General features: G+C 42.1%; 1 protein-coding gene and 1 pseudogene across 3 annotated transcripts in view; both read right to left on the reverse strand.

The window, feature by feature from the left end:
• Positions 1-4077: 4077 nt before the first annotated feature.
• On the reverse strand, positions 4078-4911 carry LOC144765249 (ADP-ribosylation factor-like protein 6-interacting protein 6 pseudogene; annotated as a pseudogene).
• Positions 4912-17639: 12728 nt separating this feature from the next.
• ATG4D (autophagy related 4D cysteine peptidase) overlaps positions 17640-24064 on the reverse strand; it is a 119083-nt gene continuing 112658 nt past the window's right edge. For all 3 annotated transcript variants that reach the window (XM_078639947.1, XM_078639954.1, XM_078639960.1), the window contains one exon: positions 17640-22335. In XM_078639947.1, coding sequence (XP_078496073.1) covers positions 22150-22335 — 186 coding nt within the window. In that variant the 3' untranslated portion in view covers positions 17640-22149. The remainder of the gene's footprint in view (positions 22336-24064) is intronic.

Consider the following 24064-nt stretch of genomic DNA (forward strand, 5'->3'; position numbering starts at 1 on the left):
ACTGGCCAGCACAGGGGCATATCTGCCCATGCAGTATGCCCTCAAATGTAGTACTAAGCAACCTATAATAACATGAAGGTGGGAGGGGGCCCAGGGGAATTTAAAGACCGAGCAAAGACACGTTCCCTAACATGAATACATAACACAAAGGTGTCGATGGGTCTACAAAGCATTAAAAAGTCTACCAAAGTATGTGTCCTGACTGTCCTATAATGTCCTACCAGTGAAACGTGAAAATCAAGAGAGAGTGGAGGATACCCTAATCTCAAAGTGATCTGGAAAGGATACCCATCAGTCTCCACACGGAACCGCCCTTCATTATTTGGGATTCCTTAAAGACCAACCACTTGGAGAGCTACCGGTAACCAAGGAAGCCTTGGTCAAATCACTTCCAAACACCAGGTAGTTGCCAGTATGGTCTAGGTATAGATGATAAAACCTTACAAGTGGGTATGAGACTGATTTGCAGTGCATGTGTGGGAAAATGTGAGTAATGGTGAAAATAAAATTGGGTGAGGGAGCAGTATGGAATTTTATTCAGGTTCTGCTCACTCCTCCAATGTTAAAAAGCAGCAATAGCAGTTTTAACAAATAACTGCCTGGATGTAAAAAGTGGTCGACATGTTTCAGCAAATATGTTGGACACCTGTGTCCATTGCCTTCATCAGGACCTAGATATAAATTATGCTACTGCAGGGTGAAAGTGCAAAAAAAAAAAAGTAAAATAAAGTGACTGCATAAATATCTTGCTATGACATGGAAAACGATCATCTGATATCCTAGGTGTCTTCTTAGCCTATTACAGTTGAGTCTGCATGTCACTGATAGGAAAACAAACAGACAAAGACACACAATAAGTGTACATACAAGTCACAATCAATGTTCCCTCTAATTTCTTTCCTCTGTGTGCGGCAGTGTAAGTTCTATGTGCGCTGCAACCAAGGCTATGTGCACCAATAACCAGACGTGCGTGTGGGTGCAGTGCCAAATATCACTCCAAGCTTTTGTTTAAAAAAGTGAAAAGACTGTGCATTTCCACACATACAGATCCACGTGAATGGTGTTAATGCAGGTTTGAAACCATCCCACATAGCAATTTGAAATCTTGGCAGCTATGTTGCTGCATTTCTTTTCTTAATAGATCTGGGCTGCGGGTGATTGTGTGCATTTGTTAAAGTTTTCATGTTAATTTGAGCTCATGATGGGTGCTGCGATTAACATGAAAACTTTAACAAATGCTCTCTTTGAGCAGGAAAAATAAAGTTATAATAACGTTATTATAATTGTACTTTTCGCAGTTTCAGGGCTGGGTTAGGGTAGCGCTGCATCAGGCTCTCGACTAACGCATTTTAATGCTAGTGTCCGCATCACCGCATTAAAATGCATTAGTCACGCATTCTCGCGCCCCTCTGACAATACTGCAATTGAGGCACACTGCCAATGAGGCAGCACCAGCAGGCTAAAATTGTCTAACATATATGAGCGTGCAACTGCGCCATCAAATTTGAAAAGCTATACATCAGAGATAGAATATTCTTGAACAGCGCGGAGCAGGCAGGCCAGAATTTAACAGATCAATTAGCCGTGCCCCAACCAGCCTTCCTGTGAGTGTACTCTGGGGGTACCAGCCATCACGTGGGTGATCCATGGAGTGGGTCTTGCCTGCTTTTTTCCCCACAATCACACCACCCTTTTGGTGACCAGAAGCACACACATGCTTCGAAGATTGGACACACCGGTGGGTGGTAGCGACACTAATGACATAATAATCCAGCAGTGACAAGGTGATCAGTCAACCTTTGCAAAGGGCTGTCAACTTTGCAGAAACACTAGTCACATTTTTTAGTAACATTTGATCCGTTTGAGCTACAAACAATTTTTTAGTTAAAATCGTCAATTTATGCAGCAGATGATGCATTATGCGGTAAATATTGAGGAACCAGAATTATGTAGAAAACATTTGCAAACTAGGATATTTTGCCATTCATGCTTGAACTGCTCTTGTTGAAATATGGAGAACAAGTGCTGATGACAGAAAATCTAGGGCTCAGGGACAAATGGTTTGTGCTTCCACTTTTAGGCTTATGCAGTGGCGGCTGGTGCTTTTAAAAAGTGGTGAGGCAGAAAACTTTGAGTTGAATTTAAAGTGTGAAAAAGTGCAAGAGAGCTCAGCGATTGAGCTTGAAACAACTATGGAGATGGGGTTACTATGAGACTAATTATTAGTTTGGTACTATTTCACAAGAAAAATATAGAAAAAATGGGTGCAAATGTTGCATTTTCCCCATATATTTCCCGAAACCTTGCAATATGTATTAAAAATATGCAAATGACCTCACAAAGACTCACCCTATACTTATGCAGACACATCGCTCCTCTCACCCTGTGTTCACAGATGCACAATGCTTTGCTCAGCCTACACTCACATAAGCATACCCTTCTCCCTGCTCTCACTAGTGTACACCATTCACTGAGTGCATTCACATCACTCATACAGTATACTCATAGTAACAACACTCACTGTACGCTCATACAGACACATCGCTCACCATGCACCCCCAGCACTCACTCCAGCTCTTACAGAGGCACACTAATAAACCTCCACACACTCACTCACAAAGGGACATCCTTCGCCTTGCGCTCATACAGTGGACTTGCATAATTCACTCTGCAGGCACAAAAGCACACAACTCACCCTGCACTTGTACAGTCACACATCTTACTTTGCAGTCGCACAGGCTCTTCACTGACCCTGCATTCACACAGTCACATTACTCTGTATTCACTCTGCCCCAAGGTTGCAGCTCCAGTCCAGCCAAGTGCTCTTCCTGTGGTGTGTTGGTAAGGGTTGTTGTTGTGTAGGCCGTCAGAGGAACAGTTGGCTGCAGGATTTTGGGAGTCCACGCTGATGGCTACTCCTCAGAAGTGCAAGTTAAGGGTAGAGAATGCATATTTTCTGCAGACTGGATGCCTCCCTTCCCTTCTGACACGGCAGGATCCTGAGCCTTTGGAGATAAAGGGAGGAACTAAAAGCAAGGCTTTAACTATCTAGGGCATATCACTTGACTCACTCGTTTGTGGATGATAGTTGTGCACAAATGTGTGCCATCATTAACTTTACACAGCTATGCACAATTCCCCCATAATATCAATGTTTTACAGATCTGCAAATGTCCTACAGTATCTGTCTTTCCAGTGAGCCCATTTTGCTCCCAGTATGTCTAGTCTTACAGATGTCAATATGTTTTACGGCATTAATATGACAGCGGTGCACATTTTCTCCATTATTACTGTTCTACAGATATGCATTTCTCCCCATTAGTACTGTCTTAGAGAGCTGCCCAATTTTTGTGCAGTATTGCTATCGTATTCATGATTGGCTTTCTCTGTATGTAATATTTAGAGGTGTGCCTTCCTCCCCAGTGTTCGCTTTTTACAGCTGTGCACATTTTCTCTTGAATGGAGTTTTTGATGATCTGCACATTCCTCTCCCGTTATGCTCCTTGCTGATGGGCACAGTTCTTCCTCAGTATAAATGTCTACACGGGTGAATACCTCCCCCGGATTGGAAACAGGTCTGGGCAGGAGTCAAACAATATCCAGAGGCTCTGTCATTTTCAACTTTTCTTGCTGCGGAGGGTGGCGCTTCCTCCCTTCCCAATCCCAAGCCCTCCATACTCATTCTAGCTAAACTATTTTTTAAAGGTTATGTCCATTTTTTCAAACAGTTTGAACTCATTCCCAATGACAAAAGTGCAAACATCCCTATACTAACATTGTGGATCTTGGTTACCAACTTTTCAATGAATTTTTATTTTGTAAAATTATGGGTAACAAAAGAGTCCACGGTCACTCGTCCATTAAAGAGGCAAATTAGGTGGTTTGGGAAACGAGTTGCAACGTCACCCTCCTCCTAACACGTTTCATGATAAGTTGCAAGTTGTGTAAAGAATTCACATTCTTATGTGAAAAACTAAATGCCGTTCCAAAGCGGTACAAAAACAGTCCATACTGCAGTTTCCGTTAAAATCCTTGAGTATTCCCTTTGAATGTCCCACATAATGGCAAAGCACGGAATCATATCAAACTCCATACTACTGTAAGAGCTGCCACGATGCCATTGAGAAGTGCCACGCTATAGCCCATGTGAAAAGAATGTCCTGTCATTCGCCTGAACCTTGCTGGCGACAGAGGTGTTGGTGGAAACATTCCGGGCTCAAAGGAATCAAAGTAGGTCACGGTCCCAGAGAAGCTGCAACACGACAGTCAGGCTCTCAGAGCCAGCACCAGCAGACTCCAGAAGCCTAACACATGAGTTTCATTTCCACCTTCATTCTTTGTCTTCTCGGACGGCAGCTCTTTCCGGAAAACGAAGAAAAACGCCAGAATGAAGGCCAGACCAGCCACAAGTATCAAGCAACATGTTGTAATTGATGTCATTTATAAGCTTGATTGCAGAAGGCTTGCCATCCTAACTCCTATCCCTTACGTCATATGGAATGTTCACACACTATTTAGTGCAAGTCACATGACGCTCATGTCATTTCGTCAGCTGTTCATCCTCTTTATACCCTTTCCCTCCCGCTGCTGACGGCCTTATTAATTCAATAAATACTTACTTCAAACTATCGACATTGGTGTTATTTGTATTAACACTGACAGTAGTCTCGCTGGCCACCTCTTTCCACGGGCGGGTGCGGCGTCTGGCTGGGGGAACTCATTGGTGGCTAATAGGCCCTCTCTAAAGGGCATAGGAGTGGCAAGAGCCACATCGGGACCCGAGCTTCGGCGCACCTGTTGCCACATAGAGCCTCCTCCGTTCTCCTCTTCAAGCACCATGCCAGATATCAGGATGCATCGGTTACCCCCTGCTGCAGAGCCGATTGTGTGCTTTTTGTTTAAAGCATTCATGTTAATCGCAGCTCCTTATGGGCTCTGCAATTGACACTAATACTCAAACAAAAGCACGCAATGAGCCACACTCTAGAAAACAGAAGAAATTTAGCAAGTGCTCCCTCCCCGGAGCATTTGCTAAATGCCTCTTCCAACGTGAGATCGAAATGCCCGTTTTTCACGCTGCAGGGTGGCGCGAATGCTCTCATGGATGTGTGTGCATGCCACACACACAGCACTGCGCGCTCAGGGGCACTGACGTGCGCGCCCGCACAGACGCACACGTCCGAGGGAACACTGGTCACAATGGTAAACAGTGAAAAAATAAAGATGTAATTTCTAACTATACTTTACTATAAAATGAGTATATCATAGGCAAAATTAAAGTTTGCTGTCATTTTGATACACAAAGGTATTACGTTTTTATTCCTACATGTGACACAAACTCCATCTTACCCAAGTCATAGGAGTTGAGGACCTCACCCCGCCTGGCAGCGGCTCAGGCAATGAGGGAAGCACAGCTCTGGTTAAAAAGGAAGCAAAGAACACACAGGGATATGTGATTGCTGCCTGTCAAATGAACAGTATACAATGAAGTGAATCAGTACATCCATGATGGTTGGTAAATAGATGTTTTAGTTGATTAGAGAGCAGCCCTGGTGTACAGCCGGACCGTGCAAAATATATTAAAAAACACGATTAGCTGTCTACGCATACTGTTACTGGTCCCATCATCTCCAGCTAACTGATAGCACATGATGCAGAAAAGACACCGCATTTCTAAAAGACCTTAGTGCACATGATAATCAATGTTGTAATCCACACCGATAGAGCTGGCAACACTTCTATCACGTGTCAGTTTGTCTGATGCTCTATCGCTGTGTTCAAATATAATGACTTTACAATTGAGTGACATCACAGCTTTGTTTTTTCGGACCGTAATTACGTTCGAGATCAATACTATCAAAATACAAACAAACATGTGACTCCGATCAACTTATGAGAATATCGCATCAGAATGAGGCTCTTCTTCCTGAAAAACGTAAACAAAGAGGCTGGTTCTCTAGCGGTGCCATGTGACTGTCTGAACCAATCACGGCACCGCTTTTAAACGAGGCTCCTTCTCCGCACCGGTACCTCCCCAGTCGGCTCGGAAGCCGGCAGAGAAGTACCGACGGAAAGGTAAGCCCGGAATTTTTGCTAACTTGTCTGCTTTTGACACAGGTCAGCAAGCAGTAGCATCATGTTAAGCAAGCTGTCGCCATCTGCGCCCGCGGCACGCTAACACGCATTGTATGCCCAGTGTCTTTTCACTACTGTTACTTCGATACCTTAAACTGTAGCTTGACGAGCACTTAGACACATTACCATCAGACAAACTGACACGTGATAGAAGTGTTGCCAGCTCTATCGGTGTGGATTACAACATTTCAGCATATCATTGGCTGGAATCTTTTCTATCGGGGAGAACCCAGAGGATTCAGTTGGGAGACATGGTATCAGGAGTGGGAGAACTTACATGTGGGGTTCCCCAGGGTTCTGCCCTGTCCCCCCTCCTGTTTAATCTGTATCTACAACCTCTAATAAAAACCTTGACTGAGATGGGTTGCCGCGTATTCAATTACGCGGATGACTCAGTTGTTGTTGAGTATGGATGACACTGAACGGGCCCAGTTACAGGCACAGGAGGTACTCAGTTACACAGTTAAATGGATGTCTGGGAACCTCCTGAAGATTAAACCGGAAAAAACTGAGGTGTTAATAGTTTCATCTACTTGCTCCCCTTGGAGTGACTTGTACTGGCCCCAGGAACTGGGTCCCACTCCTAAACCAGCCGACTCGGTCAAAAGCCTTGGCATTAAGGTAGATAGTGCTCTTTCAATGGTGAGCCAGGTCTCTACCGTTGTAAGAATTTGCAACGGTCTTATAAGACAATTGCGCAAACTAGTCCCGCTTCTCTCCCAGTCCATGCTTCGTACCGTAGTCTCGGCCACTATACTTTCGAGGCTGGACTACGGAAATGCTCTCTACCTGGGCCTACCAAAGGTATTGACCAACAGATTGCAGGTGGTCCAAAACGATGCAGCAAGACTCATCTTTAAACTTTCAAGGAAATCACATGCCTCCCCGCTGCTGCAGAGCCTTCACTGGTTGCCAGTGACGCAAAGGTCTGTTTTCAAAAGTCTCTGCATAGCCCATAAGTCTATCTATGGGCAAGCCCCTGCCTATATTAAAGAAAGGCTGGAGATCTACCGACCTGAAAGAAGTCTAAGGTCTTCCGAGGCTCAACTGCTTGTGTGCCCTCGGTTTAAATTGGCCACAAAAGGTGGAAGAGCTTTTTCGGTTCTGTTGCCGAGGATCTGGAACAAATTGCCTGAGGTTCTTCGTAAGGATGGAAATAGGCTCCATTTTAGAAAGATCCTAAAGACTATCCTGTTCAGAGCAGGGTTGAGCCTAGTCTAGCTTCTACTCTTTCCCTGTCACTGATTAGGTCGTTATGTTTTGTGGTCAAAGCGCCCTGAGACCTGCCGGTGAGTTGGCGCTATATAAACCTACATTAACAATAACAACATTGATTATCACGTGCACTAAGGTCTTTTAGAAATGCGGTGTCTTTTCTGCATCATATACTATCAGTTAGCTGGAGATGATGGGACCAGTAACAGTATGCGTAGACAGCTAATCGTGTTTTTTAAGATATTTTGCACGGTCCGGGTGTACACCAGGGCTGCTCTCTAATCAACTAAAACATCTATTTACCAACCATCATGGATGTACTGATTCACTTCATTGTATACTGTTCATTTGACAGGCAGCAATCACATATTCCTGTGTGTTTTTTGCTTCCTTTTTAACCAGAGTGGTGCTTCCCTCATTGCCTGAGCCGCTGCCAGGCGGGGTGAGGTCCTCAACTCCTATGACTTGGGTAAGATGGAGTTTGTGTCACATGTAGGAATAAAAATACCTTCGTGTATCAAAATGACAGCAAACTTTAATTTTGCCTATGATATACTCATTTTATAGTAAAGTATAGTTAGAAATTACATCTTTATTTTTTCACTGTTTACCATTGTGACTTGTATGTACACTTATTGTGTGTCTTTGTCTGTTTGTTTTCCTATCAGGGACATGCAGACTCAACCGTAATACGCTAAGAAGACACCTAGGATATCAGGTGATCTTTTTCCTTGTCATAGCAAGATATTTATGCAGTCACTTTATTTTACTTATTTTTTGCACTTTCACCCTGCAGTAGCATCAGTTATATCTAGGTCCTGATGAAGGCAATTCACACAGGTGTCCATCATATTTGCTGAAACATGTCGACCACTTTTTACATCCAGGCAGTTATTTGTTAAAACTGCTATTGCTGCTTTTTTAACATTGGAGGAGTGAGCAGAACCTGAATAAAATTCCATACTGCTCCCTCACCCAATTTTATTTTCACCATTACTCACATTTTCCCTCACATGCACTGCAAATCCGTCTCATACCCACTTGTAAGGTTTTATCATTTATACCTAGACCATACTGGCAACTACCTGGTGTTTGGAAGTGATTTGACCAAGGCTTCCTCGGTTACCGGTAGCTCACCAAGTGGTTGGTCTTTAAGGAATCACAAATGATGAAGGGCAGTTCCGTGTGGAGACTGATGGGTATCCTTTCCAGATCACATTGAGATTAGGGTATCCTCCACTCTCTCTTGATTTTCACGTTTCTCTGGTAGGACATTATAGGACAGTCAGGACACATACTTTGGTAGACTTTTTAATGCTTTGTAGAGCCATCGACACCTTTGTGTTATGTACTAAGCAACCTGCCTTAGTACCGTCAGGCCTGCTGTAGGGGTGACTTATAAGTTTCACATGCAGTGGTAGGGGACATGGCACACAGGGATGTGTTACATGTTGTGTTTTCACTTTTGTCTGTGCCAAGACACGCAGCCTGCAATGGCAATCCTGCATGTGCTTGGTGAGGGGTCCATTAGGGTGGCACAATCCACGCTACAGCCCATTAGGGGCTCTCTTTAGTACCTCAGGCCGCCCTAGGTACCAGGGGTACTATTTACTAGGGACTTGCAGAGGGTGCTAAAAGTTTTGCCAATAGAGTAAACAATGTTTTTTTAGGGAATGAACATTGGTACTGGGAACCTGGTTAGCAGGGACCCAGAACACTTCAGTCAAAGTTGCATCACTAACCAGGCAAAAAGAAACTGCAACAAAAAACCCAATTTCCTACAGATACAAAGTCAGTTTTTATATCCAGTCCCTTGGTCGTGAAGATGAGTGGGTCTGTGCAGAGGGTATGAGAAAGATCTCATGGCCTGAAATAGTGTTTCGAAAGAGGTGGGAGCATATATTTGCTAAAACCCTTTGTGGTGAGGATAGACTTTTGGTAGTCGGATTAGGCTACTTAAAATCGAGGCTTGATCAGGGCTAGCTGATATTTTGCTGCAGCGTTCTTTCTTGGAGGCATGGTTCGGTTGAAACTAAAAGTTCTGGTGGGTGCAGATCACAGGAGGGACCCCTGGTCATCAGTGCTTTGATAACTTTCATTAGTTGGATGTAGGCCAGATCACATGTGGAGAGGAGTGAGGTGGTTGCATTAGATCAGAGCATGATTTAAATCCACAATCATGTTTCTTTTAAGGGTGAGCAGTTGATGGTTGAATAGAGTCTGACCGTGTATGGAGATCGATGAAGACGATGAGCAATGATCTATCCAGATGCCAAGGTGTGGGTTGAGGAAGCTAGTGGTAATACCCCCGGTTTAGACTAGGTCTAGTCTTTAGTTGTAGGAAGGTACAGAATGGAGATGGTTTTGAGAGTTAACCATGCTGAGTGAGCCTTTGACCAAGGTAAGGAAGGTCTGATCCATAGCAAAGTTAACTTGCCCTACGAATAACCTTCTGTCCGAAGCGATGTGTTGGTAACTTAATTGAAGGAATTGAGGAAATACCCATGTTTTGCTTGCGATTATAGTACTGTGAGATCTGAAGATTAGTGGCAGCAGAGGGACTGGTGTTGAAGGCAAGCATTTCAGCACAGAGGATGAGGGTTGCTGAGATGGAGGCAGCCTGGGAGATCCTGCTAAGGACTGCTAGTACTGAAATAGGCAAATAGTTTGAAACATTTAGTATGAAAAGCATTCAGGTTGAACGTGTTTAACAAAAACACTTGATTCAAAAGCATTTAGTGAGAAAGGGAAAAAAAATATAATTTTAAACTTTTACCATTGGCACAACTTATTACCACCTCTTGGCTTAGGAGCCGAAAATGGCAGAGACCAGGGTTTGGAAAGTAATTCTATCAAGCTAAAGTAATGGCACAACAAGGTATTTCCCACAGATGAAGTTATGAGCAGGTCATCATTATAAAAGATTAAAAAAAATAATACACATAGAAAAAAGTTTAAATCTCTCCTCAAACTAAATGTCATGTACATAAATAAATAAAATTATCCTCACTGAATGCTACATTTTTCAAACGGAGGGCCGATTTATAATTTGGCAGATGGAGTAATCTACATGGGCCTGGCAGAGGATTTAACGCCCGCAAGACGAGACTACTACGCCCACCAAATTAAGAAACAGCCAGCAAGCTGGAGGTCATTTCCAAAGCATTGGCAGAAACTTTTGTCAAGGCGATTTACATTTTTGTGCAGGGCTCCGTCAACATGACAGAGCCCTGCACTAAACTGTTTTCTTTTTCTTTTCAAATACATAATCCTTAACCTGGATTTTCTATTTGAAAATAAAAGAAAATGCTCCCCTCACCAAGAGAGTCCTCTCCCATGGCGAGGGGAACATTTCGCAGTTTTCATTGCCCCTTACCATCTGGGTTTTCCTGGCGGTGACTGGCAGTGAACACTGACCTCTAATTTCTGCCATCTAAATGCGATGATAACAATGAGGAAATACCCAACTACTCTTTTGTGCATCTGTATTTTATTTAAGCAGGTACAACAAATAGAATCCAGCAATATGTCTTGCATGGATCTAGTTTTCAATTAACTTATGATTTAGTTTATCAAGTTTTAACTTTGTTCAGATCTTTTGAAAAAATAGCAAGATAAGGATAAACATTAAAAGCAAATAACAAAACACTTCATGACCAAATCAACTGTCAATAAAATACAAGACATATACATAAACATATAACACAAATATGCTATGAAGCACCAATTGCCACAATATGTTTCCACAAAACTTGCGAAAATTTCATTTCATTCTAATTCAACAGTTCAGTTACTTAATCAATAATATTTTTTATGAATGCTCAACACTATTCTCAAAGTGCCGACGGGTTTCTTCCCATCTCACGCCAAGAACTCTCCACAGGGCTTCTGTTATTTCTAGAATGACTGTTTTGTGTCTAAATAATAAAAAAAAAATCATGTGTCAGTGTGCAAACAAAAAATGCACCTCCTCTCTCTATGTGCCAATATGTCTCTAGGTGCAAATTTTTACCTTTGGTTAGAAGGGTCAATCTAATTCTGACGGACTCTATCGGGGTACATTTTTATCTCCCAATTCAGGACAATGCGGGGATGGTTGAACGAATCCTACAAGTCAATATTAGGAAAGTTAAGAGTTCGATAATTCTCTGTGTTTGACAAATATCGTAAAGTTTAGACACCATGTGTGCCGCCTCGTACCTTAATACTTTCCCTCAGATTTATTTTTGTTCGCACACTAGTCAAATTCAGGATCGTTCCTCCTAAAAACAATATGTCCAATTAATCACTAGACGTGTATTGTTCTGGAAATACTTAATGGTATGTTGCCGCTTAGCATACACACAGACTCGTACCTTTCTAAACTGCAGTCTGGTCAATGCCTCTTCGGCGGTTCCCGCTACCGTCTCTCACGCTGCCAATTCTTTTCCGTTAATCACCAGCGTGATGCGACATATTTGTATCGGTCACAAACACGGAACACATTAAAACACCTTTCTTTTCCAGCTTGAGCTATATTTTCAATATATATCCTCCGATTACCTCTTCTTTATGCCGGCTGTGGCTGCTCACGATTTTGCATTCCGACCATCTTTTTTGTAAAAACGCCGTCTTCTGGGTATGGCTTATCAACGCCAATTTCCGGTTGAGTAACTCACGTGACTTGGCCTTACTTTTGCATTGTAGGAACTGTAGTTTAAGTAACAAAATCATCAGAGCCGCATTATGTTCGCTTTTCATACTGGAACTATGTAGTGTAACAGGCAATGTCGAAACACCTTTTGCATTGCTGGATTTTTATTAGCTTTTTGTTTAACGTGAACAACCATTTATGTATCCCAATGTATTTGCTTGTTCACCGTACTTAGTCACTCTCATTTGTGGACGAGTGATTTTATGAAAAGTGTGGTCTGCTGTTTGGCACACAGGGTGGCTTAAGGAATACCACAACGGGAACAATTTCAAATGATGGATCTAGGTCATAAGATCAACTATTCCAATACATCTACATGAGGTTATACTTTAGAAAGCTCAGACATTTCATTCAGTCATGTGATGGTACAGTTAAATTTTAAAATCAAGTAGGCTTCTTTTCGGAGAAGCATCTCTTCAGTGTCACCTCCTCTTGTGCCTGTCGGAATGGCTTTTAGTACTTTCCATTTCAGATCGTTTGACCCATGTTTTTTTTCTGAAAAGTGTGCTACCATGGGAGCGTTTAGAACCTTTTCGTTGATTCTAGAGCGGTGTTGAACAATTCGTTGGTTAACTTGTTGAGATGTCTTCCCAATATAAATCTTGGAGCATGGACATACTACTGCATATACTATGTTTTTTGTTTTGCAGTTTGGGAATTCGAGATGTTTCCACTTCATTTCATTGTGACTGAAATCCGTACCTTCAATGGTAAGATTACACACTGAGCAATTACCACATCTATGATTCCCCTGGATCGGTTTTAGTTTTAATCTTAAGTCGCTCTTCTGTGCTTTAGATTGCAATTCTGCCCGTACTATTTGTTGGCCAATTGAAAAGTTTTTCTTCATGGCGAATAATGGGATAGCAAAATGGCACTCCGAATTTTGTAGCAAGTGCCAATGTTTTAGAATTATTTGCCTCAATTTGTTGGTAGCAGGGCTATAGTTGGATACACATACCAATCTTTCAAGTGGTTTCTTGATTCTCTTTTGTAACAATGTTTCGTGAGGGGTGAATCTTGCCCTTTTCAGTGCATGGCTCGGGGATTCCTTAGGGTATCCTCTGTCTTTCATTTGTTGACAAAACAAATCTGCGTGAATTTCAAAATCTTCAATCCTTGAGCAGTTCCTCCGAATTCTCAATAATTGCCCATAGGGCAAATTGTCTTTTAATGTACGAGGATGCGAACTGCCGTGATGTAAGATCGTGTTACGATCTGTCTCCTTCCGGTAAAGTGTAGTAGTCAATACACCATCTCGAGGGACTACTTCAACATCCAAGAAGGTCATTTTAGTGGTGCTTTTGGTCATGCTGAATTTGATGTCTTGATGCCTATTGTTAAGCCACACGTGGAATGTATCCAAATCAACCTCGGTGCCTTTCCAAATGCACCAGATATCATCGATGTATCTATGCCATTGTAGGATGTTTTTGGAATACAGGTTGTTGTTAAAAACATATTTCTCCTCGTACTGTGCCATATTCAGCACTGCCATTTCCGGCCAAATGGACATCCCATGGTGGTGCCCTTTATTTGCATAAAGAACGAATCTTCGAACTTGAAATAGTTTTTTTCCAATGCTATTTCAGCCAGTCGCAGGACAAATTCTGTCGGTACTCTGTGTGGTCTTTCTCTTTTCTCAAAATTTATTTCAATAGCTTCCAGTGCTTCTTCTTGTGGAATCTGTGTGTATAAACTTGTGACGTCAAACAAGACCATCCAATTTGTTTGATTATCAAACTGGGAGCCTTCAACTTTTACAATAAAGTCGGTGGTGTCCCTTAAATACGATGGAACTTCTTCTATGAATGGTTTAATGAAGATGTCAACATATTTAGCTATTGGCTCCATTACAGAACCGCAACCAGAAACTATTGGTCTGCTCGGTGGATTGTTTAATCTTGTGTATTTTGGGCAAAAAATAAATTACAGGAACTCGTGGATGTTTTTATTGAGATACTCATATTCTGTAGGCCCAAGAAAACCTTGATCAAATCAGTCTTTAAGGATAGCTCCAATTAATTCCTGAATTTGCTTAGTGGGGTCTTTTTGAATTGGATAATACCATTCTCTATTGTTCACTTGACTTCTTCCTTCAGCAAGATACAATTCTTTTGGCCATATTACAACCGCGCCGCCTTTATCCGCTTGCTTTATTACTATTGTATCATCCTCCTTAAGATCACAAATTGCATTTTGTTGTTGAGCTGTTATATTCTTCTTTACAAAGATCTTCTGTTTTTCCAGTTGAAAGATTGATGATAAAACAACTTGCTCAAAAGCTGCAATCTGTTTAGGGATACTGTGGAGTGGCGGAATAAAATTAGATTTGTTCTTCAGACCAGTGTGTTCGCCAGTGCCTGTGTATTCTTTTTCAGCAAAGAATACTTGCAGTCTTATTTTTCTAAAGAACTCAGTGGCTTCAATCTTCATGTTGGTATAATCTGTCTGTCGATTGGGAACAAACTTTAGGCCAAGCTCCAAAACGGATTCTTCATCCTTAGTAAGTGTCTTTTCAGAGAGATTTACCATTGAATTGTTTTTTCAGGACTTGTAGTACTGGCGTCTGGTTTTCATTTCCCATGGTTGGGGTTTGAATCTTGCTCTGGGTTTGTCCCCGCCTTTCTCTAAAAAAGAATTCTGTCTTTTGGATGGTCCCTGTCGTGAGTCTGATTCTCTGGATGAATCGGATGATGAAGACTCTGATTACGTGAGGAAGTGATTTTTTGATCTTCCCTGGTAGTCTGATAGGAATGGTCGAGATTCTGTTTTAGTGTAGAAGTCATCCTTCAGCTAGGGGTACGTAGTCTCTATATTAAAGGCTTTAGTGTGTCTCTCAAATTTGGAAGTCTTGAAACTAACTGTATGATCTTTGAAAGTTAAAATTTCCTTTTCAATTTTCTCAAGCAGGGTCTTGGCTTCTGTTACAGTGTGGTTGTCTTTAATTGCTTGAGTCAAGGTCTCCAACTCATCTGCTTCTTTAAGCCAAATTCTGTGCGCTGTCTCTATAGTATGGACCATAAGATCCCTACTACATTTCGTACTAATAAAACTGAAGCCCTTTTTGTACTCAGGATCTTCAATAAAAATGACAGGGATGTTTTTAACTTGGAGACCTCAAGGAATTGTTCCAGCTTTAAGGTGTTGTAATAAAAAATGGCCATGCAATTCTGTTCTTATGTGTTTTTTATGTAAACGGATAAGTGCATCTGATTCATTCTGCTGTTTGGCTGAGGCATAGAGGAGAAAGGGGAAGGTGCTGTGATTAAATTTTGAATGTGGTCTTCCGTAAAAGAAAGTGTATCCTTTTCTGCCATACTTTAAAGTGGATAGAGATGGCCTACCATCATTTGAAATTGTTCCCGTTGTGGTATTCCTTAAGCCACCATGTGTGCCAAACAGCAGACCACACTTTTCTTAAAATTACTCGGCCACAAATGAGTGACTGAGAACGGTGAACGAGCAAATACACTGGGATACATAAATGGTTGTTCACGTTAAACAAGAAGCTAATAAAAATCCAGCAACGCAAAAGGTGTTTCGACATTGCCCGTTACACAACATAGTTCCAGAATGAAAAGCGAACATAATGCGGCTCTGATGATTTTGTTACTTAAACTACAGTTCCTACAATGCAAAAGTAAGGCCAAGTCACGCGAGTTACTCAACCGGGAATTGGCGTTGATAAGCCATACCCAGAAGACAGCGTTTTTACAAAAAAGACGGTCAGAATGCAGAATCGTGAGCAGCCACAGCCTGCATAAAGAAGAGGTAATCGGAGGTTACATATTGAAAATATAGCGCAAGCCGAAGCTGGAAAAGAAAGGTGTTTTAATGTGTTCCGGGTTTGTGACAGATACAAATACGTCGCATCACGCTGGTGATTAACGGAAAAAAATTGGGAGTGTGAGAGACGGTAGCGGGAACCGCTGAAGAGGCATTGACCAGACAGACTGCAGTTTAGAAAGGTACGAGTTTATGTGTATGCTAAGCGGCAACATACCATGAAGTATTTCCAGAACGATACACGTCTAGTGATTAATTGGAGATATTGGTTTTAGGAGGAACGATCCTGAATATGACAGGTGTGCGAACAAAAATAAATCGGAGGAAAAGTATTAAGGTACGAGGCGGCACACATGTTGTCTAAACTTCACGATATTTGCCAAACACAGAGAATTATCGAACTCTTAACTTTCCTAATATTGACTTTTAGGATTCGTTCAACCATCCCCGCATTGTCCTGAATTGGGAGATAAAAATGTACCCCGATAGAGTCCGCCAGAATTAGATTGACGCTTCTAACCAAAGGTAAAAATTTGCACCTAGTGACATTTTGGCACATAGAGAGAGGAGGTAGATTTTTTTTGCAAACTTTGACACATGATTTTGTTTGTTTTTTATTTAGACACAAAACAGTCATTCTAGAAATAACAGAAGCCCTGAGGAGAGTTGTTGGAGTGAGATGGGAACTTGAAACGCTTCACTTGAGAATAGTGTTGAGCATTCATAGAAATGTTATTGATTAAGTCACTGAACTGTTGAATTAGAATGAAATGAAAGTTTTGCAAGTTTTGTGGAAACATATTGTGGCAAATGGTGCTTCATAGCATATTTGTGTGTTATATGTTTATGTATATGTCTTGTACTTTATTGACAGTTGATTTGGTCATGAAATGTTTTGTTATTTGCTTTTAACGTTTATCCTTATCTTGCTATTTTTTCGAAAGATCTGAACAAAGTTAAAACTTGATAAAAATAAATCATAAGTTAATTGAAAACTAGATCCATGCAAGACATATTGCTGGATTCTGTTTGTTGTACCTGCTTAAATAAAATACAGGTGCACAAAAGAGTAGTTGTGTATTTCCTCATTGTTATCATTGTTTAAAGAGGCCCAAACTGGTTACTGTCACAGGGCCTATCCTCCATTTGATTAATCTAAATGAGATGGGCAGAATCAGAGGTCTGCCTCAGACACCTGAAGCCGTCAAGGGAGAGGGGGGATTCATACGATTCCGCACAGTCGTTGGAGGGGTTTAATCACAGCAGAGAAGGAGGAGTCTCTGCTGTGATTAAACCTAAGGTCCGCCCGCATTTAAATTTAGCCGGCGCACCATTATCTCGGTGGTATAGATACTCTGCCACAACAAAGTATCTGTAATGCTAAGATATAAATGGGGCAATAACTATTTCAAACTACGCGTTTGAAACTACTACACTAAATTTAGTTTCACCCCCCTCTTGGAGTTGGGTCTCTGCCAGTGGTTTATACTATGGAGTGGGGAATCAGGGAAGGATGAAGTGCTTGCTGTTGTGATGAAGCAGCAACAGAGAGATAGGACTGAGAGTGGTGTGTGTGTGTGTTAGTTGGGATAAAGCAGGGGGTACTGGTGGGCACAATTGTGCTGCGGCCAATGCTCAGGTCTCAACAATGAGTAACGCTTGCCTGTGTTGGCAGAAACTAACCCTAGGGCAGCAAGGGGTCCCAATTGCAGAATTAATGTGCATGAATATAGTTGTGCTAAGTTCACAATCAACCGACGGTCAACCACTTCTTAAAACCAACAAAAATAACCTCACTTCATTAGCATTCTGTCTGTAATTTCGGTTTATTATTATTTACAATGTATGAGCACAAATATATTAAAAACCACGTTCTCTTTGCAGTGTAAAGCTAACGGCGAAATCCCTGGTCATATTTTCAAGTTTTCCATAGCAACCTTTGATCATAAAGGCCTGAAGCCGTGTCGAAGACAACCCTGCTGTGGGATCTAGCAGGAACCTGACTGAAATCTAGCAACAAATAACAGGTATTGAGACAGGAAGATACAATAAGACAGTTTCAACCAAGTTAATGACGCACAGGAAAAATATATGAACAGCTGTGACAATCAAGTACAGTTTAACAATCAAATCAGTAGTTCAAGCACAGTGAAACATTAACATTTTCAGACTTGAAAGTGTTTGAAAGATGGTGCAGTGATGCGGTCTCCCACCTGAAATCTTCCCAGCAGTTAGCTCAAATCCTACCCAGACATCAAATACAGTAATTTTGCAAATATTTAAACCTGGAGCTGAACGGTTAGTAAAAAAAGAAAAAGAAAAATTACAAATCCTTTATTATGAGGTGAAGCAAAACTATAAGAAAATGGGACTAGGTTAGAACACAGAAAAATATTAAAAGTTCAAAACTGCTACCTTAATGTTCCCAAAAATAGACCTACCCTCCTACGTCAAAAACCAATAAAACAAATAAATTAAAAACCAAAGGCAAAATCGCAGCAAAAACATAGCACACAGCATTGTTGTTGGTGGCAACATAAATCAAACAGGGCATACATCTCCTGTTATTCCATAGAGCCCTGCTCTATCATACTGCATTTAATCAAAAAGAAGGTACTTTGCCACACCTCAAAAGACCACACGTCAAACACTGTGCCAAATGTGAAGAAAAGCACCTGGCTTAGTGAGTTCTTTATTTAACGAGCCAAATGGGAAACTCTTGGGCATGACCTGACTGAGCGCTTAGTGTCTTCACTGTCTGTCCCCGTCTTGGCTAGAATTACAACTTGCACATGTAACTAAGTGTGTGTCGCCTGCCAACTTTACGCAGGTAATCTGAAACCAGTGGGCACACCTGAGGAAAAAAAGACACAATGTATCGTTTTGTCATTCAAAGTTAACTAAAAAGGAATGATATGAGGGGAAGCCAGAACTGGTGTTAACTGAACACCACAGACCACACGCTACACATCATACAGCAGAACCAAATACTCATAAATAAAAGAGAATGGCTGCCCATTCCCCCAACCATGCTGCTTCAATTTCTGCTTACGATGCAGAAAGAAACGCAAGAGTTGTGCACATAAGAATGGTTACAACATAAGGTTGATAAGCAGCAACACCTGGTGGTGTCCACCTACAGCAGTGAAGCTGTCACCACGCTGAAATCCTCGAGCTGATACGATATACCAGAAGCCCACAGGGCTAAAATATAAAAGGAGTAAACTGGAAATAATGCCTTTTAAGGTAAAACCTTGAAATTTCGCAAAATGGAACCTCTTTTCCCGTTGACTGACATTTAAAATAAATTTGTTTTAAACATTGAACTCGTGTTCTTTTGGTGGCACGGTCAAGAGAGTGCTAGGGTCTAGAACTCCACTTCACCCGCAGAAAGGGTCCAGAAAACAAGTGAAGGGGGATATTTATTTTTGATGGTCCAAAAGCCTAGTTCCGAAATAGGAAAGCCCACATGGCCGAACTAAAAGGCCTAAAACTCCATCATCATCTCACATGCAAACAACCAAAGTCATGCGTCAATCTAGTCAGCAAATTTTTTTTGTCACTGCACAATCATCAACTACCCACTGCCCCATCATCTCAGCTTGTTTTAAAACAAGAATAAATACAGAAATTACAGAAACCTATAAGTGGTAGATACTGGATCCATTAGGAATAGAAAATATGAGAGGGGTAGTATTATGCTGCTCTACAGCATCAATGTGGATCTGTAATACTGCCTGCAATTGTGATAAAGCAGCTTTGATAAAATAATTATTGCAAGTGTTAATATACTAGTATATATTCTAAAATATTTTTTGGGGAATTTTCCTGCCTTCTGTAAACTGAGCATTTCACAGCTTTGATGAAAACAATCCTAGACTATCGTTATTAAATATTTGGTATTCAGCTATCCAGCTGCGTTACAAACCCAAAACTCTTGTAAATAGTCACCAGTGCAAGTGACAGAGGGTTACTCAAAAAAGATGCAGAAAATAAGGAACTATTTCATGACACCAGGGGCCGTGTTATGTATTGGCATTGTTTGCGCCCAGCGTACCTTTGAAAAGGTGAGCCGGGCGCAAACCATGCCAATGCGCCCCATTGTGGTGAATGCGCCGCCCTGGGGGCACCCGCAAACTTGCGCTGCCCTGGGGGCAGAGCATTCATGTGAAAAACGGAGCAGCTGCTCCGTATTTTCACCGTGCTGGCAGCACTCGCCTGCACTTTCAAAGGGGATCAGATATCCACTTGCAGGCGGGTGCAGTCTGTGACTGCACCCGCTGAAAGGGGATGTCTGGGGGGTCCATGGGATCCCCTTTACCCTCTGCAGAGGGCTGCTCTCAGGGGGCACACTGACAGTGCATCACCTTTTAAAAGGTGCACTGTCAGTGCGTCTTCTTTGACTCTGCGCCCACATCTGTAATATAGTACGGGCACAGAGTCAAAGGAATTACCTCATTTGCATAGAGCACATCCCTATGTAAATGAAGGGAACACCCTCTGTTGATAGCGCTGGCGCTTTAAGTGTGCCAGCGCTATCGGTATTATAAAAGGGGATGCACAAGCGCCTGCGATACCTTCTATAATACCAAAGTGCCCCAGTGCGCACAGAGCAGGTGCAAACGCCCGTGCGTCCCCGGGGCGCCTTATGTAATACGGCCCCTAAAGACCCAAAAAAGTCTTCACTCATTGCATTAAAGAAATCAAGGTCTGCTTTCTACAGGAATAATATTGAAACAATGTAAGCCAATTATGGACAATGCTGTGGTGTTCACAGACTAGTACATTTCTACTCAAAAGAAAGGGGTATTTAGCAATGCTGGGCCACAAAATTAAGTTCAATCAAAAGTGTAGCTATTATATAAGCTGACAAGTCAGGTTTGTTTACATTTCCAGGAGCATCTTGCACAAACAAGATAATGGTGCACCTAGGTTCGTAACCGTTCAGCATCATAGCAATCAGAAGGTGATTTATTGGATGAATAGCTGCATGTTATTTTGAGGAATGATCTAGTAGATAGTGAGATGTTGTCTGGATAGCAGGGTCCCATAGGATGATGTGAGAGTCTTGCGAGTTGCCACAACACTGTAGATATCTTCAGTAGCCGATAACAAAAGTACACAATGAACTTTGAAACACACTCCTCTTTCAACATCTTCTTAAGGAATAATCAAGCATTCACACACACAAACACTAAGTAATCATACATGCCTGGAGAATCAGAACCGAAAAGCAAGTAAAATGTTAAAACATAAAAAAATAAATATAATGCATACTATGCTCTGAAATTTCATAAAGAAAAAGGTGAAGCTCAAAATGTTTTGCAAGTCAAGCAGGTTCCAGTACCAAATCCCAGGTGGCATAGCTAATAATCTTGAGGTTTAAAGTTCTGTTTGACTTGTGTGCATAAGTGGACAAAGTAGCCGGTTCCCTCTCGGGAGACAAAAGGTTTAGAAGACACATGGGTGACGAGGGTGTCAATTTTGTAAAGCAGCTCTGCCTGCAACACCTACTAAGAAAGCCCATTTTCTAGGGGAAAAAGGAAGCTGCCACAACTAAATAAAACTGCTCAACATGTATGCAGACACAGTTTGCAAGGAACATGCCACTCGATAGTTCCTTTCCGGAGAACAGTACCAATAGTTTAGTTCACTACAAACCTACCAGTGAAATGCAATTGTTTTCGGTTAACCTAGCATTTTTTGTAGTGCCGAATCAAAACCCAATCACAATAGTCTAGACCCAAAGTTGTTCTTGTAATTTGCCTGATGAAATGAGGAATAGGGACATAAAAACAAACTGCAAACCTCACTTTTGGATGTCAAAAAAACGAAAAGAAATACAGAGCTATCCCGTATCTGGGCACAGACATGTTGGCGCTCTCTTCCAGCACAAGATCTTGTTCTCAAACGCTCTTGGGCTGCAAATACGTGACTGTGGTCTATCCAATACCACTGAAGGCAAAGTTCTGACAAGCAACAAAGTAAGCTTCCTGTAAAAGGGAGAGTAGGTGCTCCATATCAAAAACTGGAATCTCTGCCATAATGACCATCAAGTTCTTGTGTGACAATCACTGCCTGATGATGCTTTCTGGAGGAAAGAAATTCACCCTGAATACTGTGACGTATGTTTGCTTGACGAGGAAGCCCACAGGCTCGGAGGTCTTGATTTCTGCAAGTGGATTTACCCCAAAGAGGGGAAAAGTATCGCCAAGAGGGGATAGTGGTTAGGAAAGACATGTCCTTGCATCCTCCTTTTCCACCACCATATAGCTGCCATTACCTGCAATTGGAGGTGTCCCAACCGAGTTGGGATATTATAAAAAGACAAATTCATCTGAGCTTAGCCGCTTGACTTTCCCCCGGTTCTCCGTCCGGCGAGAGATGTGCACAGTCTGCTCAGCGATTTGTGAGCACAACTCTTCCAAGGCGTAGTCCTGAGCATGGCCTTCCACAAAGCTGAAAATGGGATAGATGTCCTTCGACGATGACAAATTAAGCACCTGGGCAGCAAAAACAACAAAAGCAAGAAAGTGGGAAACAAAAGCAAAATTACTGCACTAATTACATTTTTCTCCGCACACTTTTTACTACAGTCATACAGCAACATGGAGTAGTTCCTCAACTCAGATGTACTAACTTTATCAACTACTGAGGGTTGAAAGTTGGCAATCCTGGAGATATAACCAGCAAGGTCTTCCCAGCTTACCACTATATTACAGGTTAATATCAAGCGGAGCATGTAAACGAAATGTCATAGTGCCAAGAAAACAAATCCAAGCTTATTTCAAATATTCAAATAGAGAAAAAATGTAGTTTGTTGCAGTAGCTAGACCGGTTTAGTTTTTTTAATTGAACTTTGCTTCACATAAGTCAGTGGTTCCCAAACTTTTTTGACCCATGGCTCCCTTGATCTAATTGGCAGTTGGCCGTGGCTCCCCCCCCCATTTTTTTACCAGTGGATGGGTGGGTATGGATGTAAGCCCGACCTCGGGAGTACTTCCTGTTTTCCTTAAATTAATTGGGATGCAATGAAGTTATTTAATCATATTGGTAACAAAATAAAAAGATAACAGTTGTAAAAGGGGAAAAACAAACTTTTGTTTTGTGTGCTGATACGTTTTCTCTCATCGAGAATGTAAATGCGTTGTGATCTCAGGCGTGGGAGGCTGTATTGAAGCCAGTGACCATACTGATGTTTTAGTAATATTTGATTGCCTTCCCCTTTCAAGGACCATCCGAGAGTTCTACTGGGTTTGGGCTAGAATAGTTTAGAAAAATGACGATGGCCCAGTCTGTAAACGCACATTTGAAGATGTTTTTTAAACAAAATACACTTTCTTTTTATGTAACTGTAAATGCATATTCCCTATTGAATATATGGAATATGCATTTACAATGACATTTAAAAAAAAGTGTATTTTGTTTAAAAAACATCTTCAAAAAACATCATCAAATGTGCGTTTACAGACAGGGCCATCGTCATTTTTCTAATCTATTCTAGACCAAACCCAGTAGAACTCTCGGTTAATCTGGAGTTAAATTCCACCAAGTTAAGATGGAGCCACTCGGTGTTATTGCATACTGGAGGAAAAATGCACCCAACAGGCAAACACGCACGCCAAAATTCATTTAATACACCCCTGTCAACCCTCTACCCCTGTCTGCCAGAACCCTGCCAACCCTCTCCACCTGCCCCCGGATGTCTCCCCAGTCTTTTTTTATGGCTTGTGGCTGGCCCTGCGCTAGGAGTGCCCGGTCTGCCCATGCTTGCTCCCTTCGTGACCTCTCCTGCCCCCTCTACCCATGTCTGTCCCCTTCGTGTCTTGAGACTGTCACTTCCTTCCATGCCTGCTCCCTTCGTGTCCTCTGACTGTGTCTTCTATCCATGCTGCTCCCTTGTGTCCTCAGACTACCCTTCTCTCCATAACTGCTCCCTTCGCGCCCTTAGTCTGCTCCTAGTGTTCATGCCTGCTTCCGTCGTGCCCTCAGACTACTCCTGTCTGTGCCTGCCCCATACCCCGACTACCCCCTCTGTCCATGCCTGCCCCCGCGCCATCAGACTGCCCCTTCTGTGCATGCCTCCTTTCTTCGTGCACTCAGTCTGCTCCTTGTGTCCATGACTGCTCCATTTGTGCCCCCTAATTGACCCATCTGGCAATGCCTGCTCCCACTGTGCTTTCAGATTTCCCCTTCTGTCCATCCCAGCCCCCTTCGCGCTCTCAGACTACC

The sequence above is a fragment of the Lissotriton helveticus genome, chromosome 1_1 (assembly GCF_964261635.1).
Source record: "Lissotriton helveticus chromosome 1_1, aLisHel1.1, whole genome shotgun sequence".
NCBI classification, from domain to species: Eukaryota; Metazoa; Chordata; class Amphibia; order Caudata; family Salamandridae; genus Lissotriton; species Lissotriton helveticus.